Source organism: Amaranthus tricolor, chromosome 11 (genome assembly GCF_026212465.1).
Source record: "Amaranthus tricolor cultivar Red isolate AtriRed21 chromosome 11, ASM2621246v1, whole genome shotgun sequence".
NCBI lineage: Eukaryota > Viridiplantae > Streptophyta > Magnoliopsida > Caryophyllales > Amaranthaceae > Amaranthus > Amaranthus tricolor.
Genome location: NC_080057.1, coordinates 16,626,814 through 16,636,107, shown reverse-complemented (window position 1 = coordinate 16,636,107; position 9,294 = coordinate 16,626,814). Strand labels below are relative to the sequence as shown.

Here is a 9,294-nt window from a genome sequence, read left to right as displayed (position 1 = left end):
TATTGTAACTAATTTTGAGAGTGATTTGTTTCAAAATTTGTCAAATTAAAGCATTATGTGCCATTTAGGAAAAAAAAATGAAAACTCAGCATGGACTATTAGCATTAATAGAACACATTTAAATGCAATTTTATTTTTATTTAATATGTTGACAGCAATAGATTTTTACTTGTTTTAAGATTTTCAAACTTGAAGCTAAGTTTGTGTAAAATTGTTTCTGTATTTGTTTGGTTTGATTGTTTGTAGGCTCTGATATTTTCAATGTAAACAAAGTTTAGCTGAGAGTAATTGTATTCAATTTAAATGTCTAATTATGTTGCTTCTTAATCCTTGTTGCAGGAAGACTAGAAGCTCCGATTTTGAGAGTGTAGAATGAATAGAGTGAAAGGACAAGTAGTATCATCGAAGCCTGTTTCGTTTTCCAAAGCCGCTAGAATCTTATCTAAGTTTGTATCTTCGGATAATGAAGCATCGCCTGCTTTTGCTGCGTACTTGAAGCGTGCTATGGGTTCTTTTAATGAACTAGTGCAACTTCATAAAGATTGTAAAAATTCGAGAAGTCAACACAAGGTTAAAATCATATAATTTAATAAAATAGTTGGAAAATTAACAAATTGCAATATTTTAAATGTTTGCCAAATAGATTAATACTAATTGTTGTGAAAGACGCTCATTAAAAGAGACCGTTTCTAATGGGCTGACCCATTAGCAGCTTTTTATCATGTAAAGTGTTGGTTTTTGTCTTATGAAATGTAGGTTTTTATCATATTAAATATAAGTTTTTATCATACAAAATGCAGGGCAAGCTTGAAATTGAGGCTACCAACAAAGATGGTAGAAAGAGAAAATATGAAAGTTTTTCAACTGGAAAATTATATGCTTCACAGGAGAAACACAAATCGAAGAAAAAGAAAACCCAAAGTGAATGATCGTGATTTCGGAAATGTAAGTTGGCTTTATTCTTTTGTGATCTTGCATCTTATATTACTTTTGGAATATGTTCCTCTGTGATGGTGCTGCTGTTTTGGTTCAATTGTAAAGTGCAATTAAATTTGGAATGGGATGATCTAGCTGTTATAGATTATTATGTCCAATCATATTAGGCTCAAATCAATGCATTTAGATTGTTGGAAATTTAATTATAGTATGTTGATATTGTTTGTCTACTTATTTTTAATTTAACTATGATCTTTCATATTATCATGTTCATTATTCCGATGGGCCAGAGATTTATACTCCATTCTTTGGTCTTGGACTATATTGGACTAAAGTAACAACTCATTTTATGTACACTTTGTATTTATATTATTATACTTAATGACATTGGGATAATAGAGTTATTATAAATGTTTTTTGGAGATTAGTGCTGTATATAAGAAAGAATCTAATGATTTTCAATGTGATTTAATATTTATGTTTGCTGTAGAAATATATAAAATACTTTATTATATTTTACTATTTTACGTTTTGTTCTTCCTTGGGAAGTTAAAATAATTTATAAAACATTAATTGTTTTCAATTCTCGTATTAAATTCTCTTGAAAAATTAAAATAATTGATAATAAAGAGAGTTTGTTGATTTTTATGTACAACGTTTAGGGTTGTAAATATTATTATATTATTATTTTATATGGTATTTCATTTTCTGCACCTAAACTTAGCCTAACACTGAAATGACACTTACATGAATTAGTTTATACCAGCAAAGTTTTATTTGCTAGAATTCTAGATCTCTGTGTATCTCCTTCCCATCTGAGCATGAATACTTTTCAGGTTCTAATCAATCATCACACCGGTAAATCATGTTTGTGCCATCCTCTTGCATAGAAGGAAGTAGGAAAAAAAGAGTATGAACAAGAGTTGGTTGATTTGACTCTTGCACAAACACATCTTTAAATATTTGCTTGAACATGATCTTTTCTTTTGCATCTGTGTTGATTTTGTGCTTTCCTCTATGAACTTTGTCGCAGGTTCATTCTTGAAGTATTTTGTTTGTCTAACTGAACGCTCTGACCAGAGCAATGTCGAGCAGTTCTAGTTTTGATATTGATGAAAGCTCTTCGTGTATCATCACCAATTAGAGACATCGGCTTATCGGGTACAAGGACGGGTGAAAGACTGTTTTGAAAGAAAATCTATAATACTCTTATGGCCTGTTTTGTTGTTGATACTTAATAGTCGTAATGATAACGATTGTAGTGTAAATTTTGTTTACAAATTTTCGTACTACCTAATACCTCCTCTGCAAATGCTAATGTGTTAGAATTAATTTTTTAAACGTACACTTAGATATAGAAATAAAACTAGCATAAGCATTTAAAATGTCAAGAAATTTTCCTATTAAAATTATACTAATTTTTTCATTATCATTTAACACAATTTAATACAATCTTTGTTTCTTTTAAGTTGTTTTCATTTGTCATTTTGGGTTGTTTTGTTTGTTGTTCTCCTAAAGAATCTTTTTATTTATATTATAAATTTGGACATAATTAATCGTGATAATCATAATTTAATATTTTTTTAATGTTTATGGTCTTCATATATTATTCATTAACTTTATTTTTACATTTTAATATTGTTTATCATTCTCACATGTTTTCCACTAAATTTACTTTAAATTTTTTTAGTAATTGTAGTTATATATTTTTTTATTAACTTTATTTTAATATTTTTTTACTGTTTGTGGTTCCTACTTTTCTCCATTAAATTCATTATTCAATAAAATAACATATCTTCTATCTAAAAAATTCCATTATTCTTAATCCCCTTAACATTCCTTGTAGAAACACATTTAAGAAACGGAGAGACTATCAACAACCAAACAGAGTAATTACTTTATTCCAAGCTCAAATGTGCTTTACTTTCCACCCAATTTTTTCATTTGTTTTCCTCGCATACTATTAGTTAACAAGAGAAGATAGTCAGATTATTGTGAAAAGGAGAATAATAGAAACTTGTGGATTGATTAACCTGACATTAGTTAAACTTGCTGCGTTTATCTATGCTAAAACCAGAAAATTAGTGATGGTATAATTATAATCCAAGCAACTTATTATGCATGGATTGATGGATACATAACATTGCATCATGTCATGCACAGAAACAGAGCTTTTCTGTTCTTTGAAGCAAGGAATGCTCCCCTTGGATGTTGTATAAAACTAACTGGACTTATTGGCTTATTTCTGCACAACTAAATACCAAAACTTCGCACAAATCAGTCGGATATCAGCCGGAATGGCAATCCATAATCGAATTTTCTTTGCACTTCTGTTCATGCTTGCACTTACATTGGACTGCCTTAACATATTTTTTGTCAAAGGAGAAGTGCAAATGAAGGTACATGTTACTATTTTATCACCGTCTTTGTTTTCTTTTGGTTAGAAATAAGAACTTGTTCATTCGGATTAGTCTCAGTTATTTTCGTTGCAGAAGTTTATCTTTTTAAGGACCGTTCTTGAGTTGAGGGACTTTTTGGCCGCATCTTCCCTTATGGGTATGAGTTGCCGTCTTTCTTCCCTCGCCAGACCCGGTCATTGATTCATAATTGCTATGAACGGTATAAACAGGGTATGATGATGATGATGAAATTATACAATGTCTAGTTCCGTTTAGTATGTATTAATTTTGGCTGGCAGGGAAACTGCAGCTATGTAATAACCATAGAAACCAGTTGTTCTAAGGATGCAGGGACTTCAGACTATATCAGCTTACGATTTGGAGACTCAACTAATGATGTTTTGATTCGTCCGCTTAACAAGAGGCGAGTAAAATGGGTTGACACAATGGGTGAGAATGTCCTAGATGATGTCCCGAGGAGACCATTCCAACCTTGCAGTGTTGATGAGTTTCAGGTTGATAAACCATGTGTGGATACACCCATTTGCTACTTGTATCTGAAGCTAACAGGATCCGATGACTGGCGACCGGGTTTTGCACAGGTTCGGGTTCAAGACGAGGCACGTTTCAATTCGAAGTATTTCTATTTTCGCCATTATGTTCCTAGGCATGTTTGGCATGGTTATGACTTGTGTGATAGAGAGGTCACTCCCTTTGGGATCAAGCATAAAAGAAAGGTTTTTCATTAACATGGGATTATTGCATTCTTAAAATCATTTTAACATAATTCGTCAATTAATTCGCTTTTTGAATTTGCAATTTGCTTGAAATGACCCTAATTAATGGATCATGCAACATAAGCTTCAGCTTAGTCGAGAGATAAATTTTTGTAGAAAACAAAGGTGAGATAAATTATTGGCTTTGTAAGAGATATTTCTTCAAATTTGCTTAAACAATGTAACACTATGTTTATGTGTAGTAAAGAAAAAGAAATTAGCCTTTTGTTTGCAAGGTATTTTGAGGGGTTTTTTCTTTATCAAATTCTTTATGAAATATTCTTTTTCATTTTTTTAAAATAGAATCAATTAATTAAATTTTTAGGTTTTTATAATAAATAAATTAAATTAAAACAAAGTATTATATGTCAAATATATAATTAATATATTAATCAAACATAACAAAAAAAAAAATAACATGTATATGTTTTTGCTAAAACGCATATATTCACCAAAAGTTTAACAAGAAAAAATATAAAAAAGTTTTAAAAAATTGAGAAGGAAACAGGGTATTTAATTAAAAGAAAAAAAATGTTGATAATTATGTAATTGTTTTTACTAAAAAAAAAATATTTTCACCAAAGTTTAAAGTTACATGTCACATCTTTGTAAATATGAAAAGCTCAGGCCACTACTGAAAAATTACGTTAAAACTCAAACCATCTATGTAAAAATTACTCTTTACAATCATAATAGTAAGTGCTAGCGTGTCACTTTTAATAAATACCCCCAATTCCAAAATTCAAGTTGGGCCACTATTTCTTAATTTTTTTTATTTAAACTAAAAAAAATCAAATACACAAATTCTCGTGAGACATAATCTTTTTGAGAGACCATCACTAATTAGGTCGGATCATTATATATTTTTTTAAATACTGTAAGTAGACATTAAAAATTATGTAAGTAGACATTTAAGATTTTAAAGGTTGGCATAAAGGATATAAAAGTAAGCATCAAGGATAATGTAAGTAGATATTAAAAATACGATAAATAAACATTAATTTTTAATAAGCTGGACTTGAAATACATCTCTTAAAAAGACGATCTCTTAAGACACGAGCTGAATCAAATATTGAATGATTTTGCGTCATGATTGGTGAAAAAATTGAGATGGTGATGAATTTGTAATTGGACTTTTCAGCTCAATTATGTATTTCTCTCTGGCTGTCCCGTCCCACTCTGTATAAGTTGCTTTCCATTATGTTTTTGTGCAACTTCTGCCTCCTTTCTATATTTTCTTTAGAGAATTTATAGATAAATAACGATTATTTAAGAAAATTGTAAATCACGCTTATTTGTCCTAATTTTATAAGAGAGATTTTGAGAATTTATTTTATCTTTTATCTTATTTTGATTATTTTTATAGTATGTATTTAGTTTTTTTGTGATTTTTTGCAAATAACCATTATTGTTTAGAAATTTCTATGAACTCTTCCCCATTTTTAAAATCTAAATTAATTACTCCTTATCACATTTGAATTTACCACATTTTTTGTGTTACTTCCTCAGCTCTAAAATACTTATAACATTTGAATTTATCACTTTTGTGTTACGTGTAATAAAAAATTATAAAAATTTGATAATAATAATCTTTATATTGAGATGGATTTAACAAGATTCTACTTGACTATATTTTAATTTATAGATTAAAAACTAATTACAAATTAATAATGATGAATAAATAGTGCTATGTTTGCAATGTTGCAAATAAATCAAAACTGAGAAAGTTTTAATTAATTGAGACGTGATTCTTAAAGAAATGTGCATTCTATATAGCTAAAAAAGATATAAAATATATCGCTACACTCTCCTTACTTTTCATGCATTAAATTTATTATTCTATAAAATTAATATATTTAATATTTAAAAGATTTTATTTTTTTTAATTCCAATAAATATTCTTTGTGGAAAAAAAAATTAAAGATACATAGACAATACTTTTAAGGTTGATGAACGTACACTTAAATAGTGTAAATCAAATCCATTCAAGACTTTCTCGAAAAATCATCAGAACATCAATAAATTAGGAACCACTAATGTGTTTAAATCGATATCAAGTAGAAAACTGTTTTGTTTTTTAAATCTTATCTATCTCTATTATGTATTTCTATTTCTCTTATTCTATCTCTTGTTAAATGCATTATTTGTAAAAAAATTCTATACAAAATCTCTTTGGTTATTTCTTCGTTCAGTTTTTGTTATTTGAGTTAGTGTTGTACATCTACAAGTATATAACTGAATCTTTGCCCATTATAATGCTTAAAATAAAATTATTTCCCAATATACTTGAAATGGAAAAATATTTCCCTGAGTACTGTCCCCGTAAGACGAGTGGGAGAAACTTTTTTTTTCTTTTTTTTTTTTTTAATATAACCGCTACCTCATTTAGCGGGTTGCTTAGGAATTTTAAGATAAACCGCTACCTCACTTAGCGGTTTGCATTAATGTTGTTTTTTTTTTAAAAAAAAAAAATATATAATAAACCGCCACTTGAGATGGCGGTTTTGTACCTGTACAAAACGCAACAAGGTTGCTGTTTTATCATTTCATTTCATTTGTTCCTTCTTTGCTGCCAATTCCCTTAAAAAAATAAATTCTACACTCCTCATTTACTTTATATTCACAATTCCTCTTATTCAACTAAATTAATCAACTACATTTCCATCTTCTCCTTCTTTACTTATTCATTTTCATCCTCATTTAAGGTATGAATATAACCCTAATTTTTTTCAATTTGCAAATTGATTTTTTGTTCATTATTGTTGTCATTTGAAGTTATAAATACATTGATTGTTTGTTACATTCTCTTGATTTCATGATTTAAGCTTACATTTTACACATTTATAGTTGAATTTTATGATTTGGTTTGTATGCATATAAAGTGTTTGATGAAATGCTTCAATGAAAGTTCACTACTTTGTAGGGTTAGTTTAATGGTTTTAGTATATATTCATGGTATTGTTAGCTTTATGTTTGAATTGAACCTTCTAATAAGTGTTATAATACATTAATATTACACATTTTTGTATTCACATTTATACTTCCTTTACTCACAATCAACAATAAAGTGTATGTGAAATCACATGAAAAACATGCTTTTGTTTGCTGAATATGGATCATTATCCCGTTATAGTGTATTGGGGTGGGGAAGTAAGTTATATTGGATCCGATGTTGTGTATAATGGAGGATTAAATGCAGTGATGTTTATCTATCGTCAGAATACTACTTTTGAGGTGTTTCATAGCAAAGTCTATGATGTAATTGGTTGTGATCGCCACTCTTTTATGTTAAAAATGGAGATGAAATATCCGGTGACTGGGAAAAATGTGTTAGCCCTGATTAAGAATGATGAAAGCATAAGTGCTCTTGTTTATGCGGCATCATAAGCCCTTGGAACGACAATGGAGGTTCATGTTGACATGGTTGCAAATTTAGGTAATGCGAGAGAAGTCATGACTAGCATGGAACTTCCAGAATCAGGTCCTAGTGTACGCCATGATACATTCACAGAAATGTTTAGTAACCCAAATTACGTTAATGACTACTTAGATGAGTTTACTTCTCCAACTCATTCACGTGGCATTGGTGGTGGTGTAATGAACACCTTTTCCACTAGTCACTTGGGTAGGCGTAATGCCAACCAGGTTGACTCTTTAGATCAGGAGGATAAGCATATTGATTCTGATTCAGAGGAGGATGATGACAAAAGAGAAGCTCTAGATGCAGCGATTAGAGATGGTGCTCCATCTCAAGACTGGCTTAGAATTGATGAGGTTGATCAAAGATTGATTGATGCATGGATGACCTGGAATAATGACAACTCCATGAATGAAAATGGAGAAGTTAGGATAGGGCAAGAGTTTAGCTTCTTAGACCACCTTAAGAAGAATGTTAAAGCATGGGCGATATCTAACAATAGAAACTTCCGTGTAATTGAGTCGGAGCTTTCAAAGTATGTTATCCAATGCACTAATGTGGAGGAGAAAGGTTGTGAATGGAGGATGCGAGCTATCATGACCGCTACTGGCTCATTTAAGATTGTTGGATATAAGGGTCATAATCAAGATTGCTCAGCACACTACAACGATGACCATCCCCTCCTTACTTCTAATTTTTTTGCTGATCTTATCGTGGATATGATCAGAGTTGATCCAGCTTTCAAGGTGAAGTCAAACGTTAATTATGTAAAAAATAAATACAGATTTGTTATAACATATAAGAGAGCTTGGTTGGCCAAAATAAGGCTATAACAAAAGTATTTGGGCATAAGAAGTTCAAGATTATAGCAGTTAAAAACTTATTTGGAAAAGCTTCTGAATAGACAAAGATTTGAAAATATAATTTCTATATGAATCGCCTTAAAGAGTATGATGAGGACGCATATAAGTACTTAGTGGATGGTTCTATTCTTGAGCGCCAATGGACTTTGATTCATGATGGTGGTCATCGATATGGATTGAAAACTACAAACATGTCTGAAGCATTCAATGGCGTAATGAAGGGGGCCAGGTGTCTCCCAATCACTTCATTGGTTAGGATGACATTCTACCGGGTTAACGAATACTTTGCAAAAAGGAGGGATTTAGGGAGAAAGAGATTAGAGAATGGACATGTGTATGCAAAGAAACCAACTGATACAATTGATAAGAATGTTGAAAAGCACGCTTTCATGATGTTAGGATATATGACACAGTACGTGGGATATTTAAGGTCACCATTGGTCGTGGCAACATGATAGCAGGAAAAGGTGGAAAATGTTACATGTTTGACCTCACAGCAACATCATGCTGTTGTCAGAAACCAACCATGTTCAAGTTACCATGCTGACATGTTCTTGCAGTATGTCGAGCTCGTAACATTTCGTATGATGCTTTTGTGGACCCTTCGTTTCGCACTACAAAATACGTATCAACATATAAGAAGACCTTTATGCCTATTCCAGACATATTCACCTGTGATGCTTGGAATGGTCCTACAGTTGTTCCAGATCCCTCAACTAAGAGTGGAAAGGGTCGTTCGCGATCAACTCGTATAAGGAACGAAATGGATGCACCGGTGACGCGTCCTCGTAACACATGTAGCATTTGTGGATTTAGTGGTCATAATAAGAAAACATGTCTTCATACGATTTGTCAAAGGTCAACAAAGTATGTTCTTTTTAACTTGCACACTAGTTTGTCAT

At 30.9% G+C, this 9,294-nt stretch overlaps 2 protein-coding genes across 2 annotated transcripts; both read left to right on the top strand.

Annotated features, from left to right (window-relative positions):
• Positions 1 to 372: 372 nt before the first annotated feature.
• LOC130826565 (uncharacterized) lies at positions 373 to 1,103 on the top strand. The gene is made up of 3 exons (XM_057692147.1): positions 373 to 570; positions 801 to 921; positions 1,042 to 1,103. The coding sequence occupies exons 1-3, from the start codon at positions 373 to 375 to the stop codon at positions 1,101 to 1,103; spliced, it is 381 nt and encodes a 126-aa protein (XP_057548130.1).
• Positions 1,104 to 1,772: 669 nt separating this feature from the next.
• LOC130827302 (embryo-specific protein ATS3A-like) lies at positions 1,773 to 4,354 on the top strand. The gene is made up of 3 exons (XM_057692974.1): positions 1,773 to 1,846; positions 1,970 to 3,335; positions 3,635 to 4,354. The coding sequence occupies exons 2-3, from the start codon at positions 3,234 to 3,236 to the stop codon at positions 4,082 to 4,084; spliced, it is 552 nt and encodes a 183-aa protein (XP_057548957.1). The 5' UTR covers positions 1,773 to 1,846; positions 1,970 to 3,233; the 3' UTR covers positions 4,085 to 4,354.
• Positions 4,355 to 9,294: the final 4,940 nt, after the last annotated feature.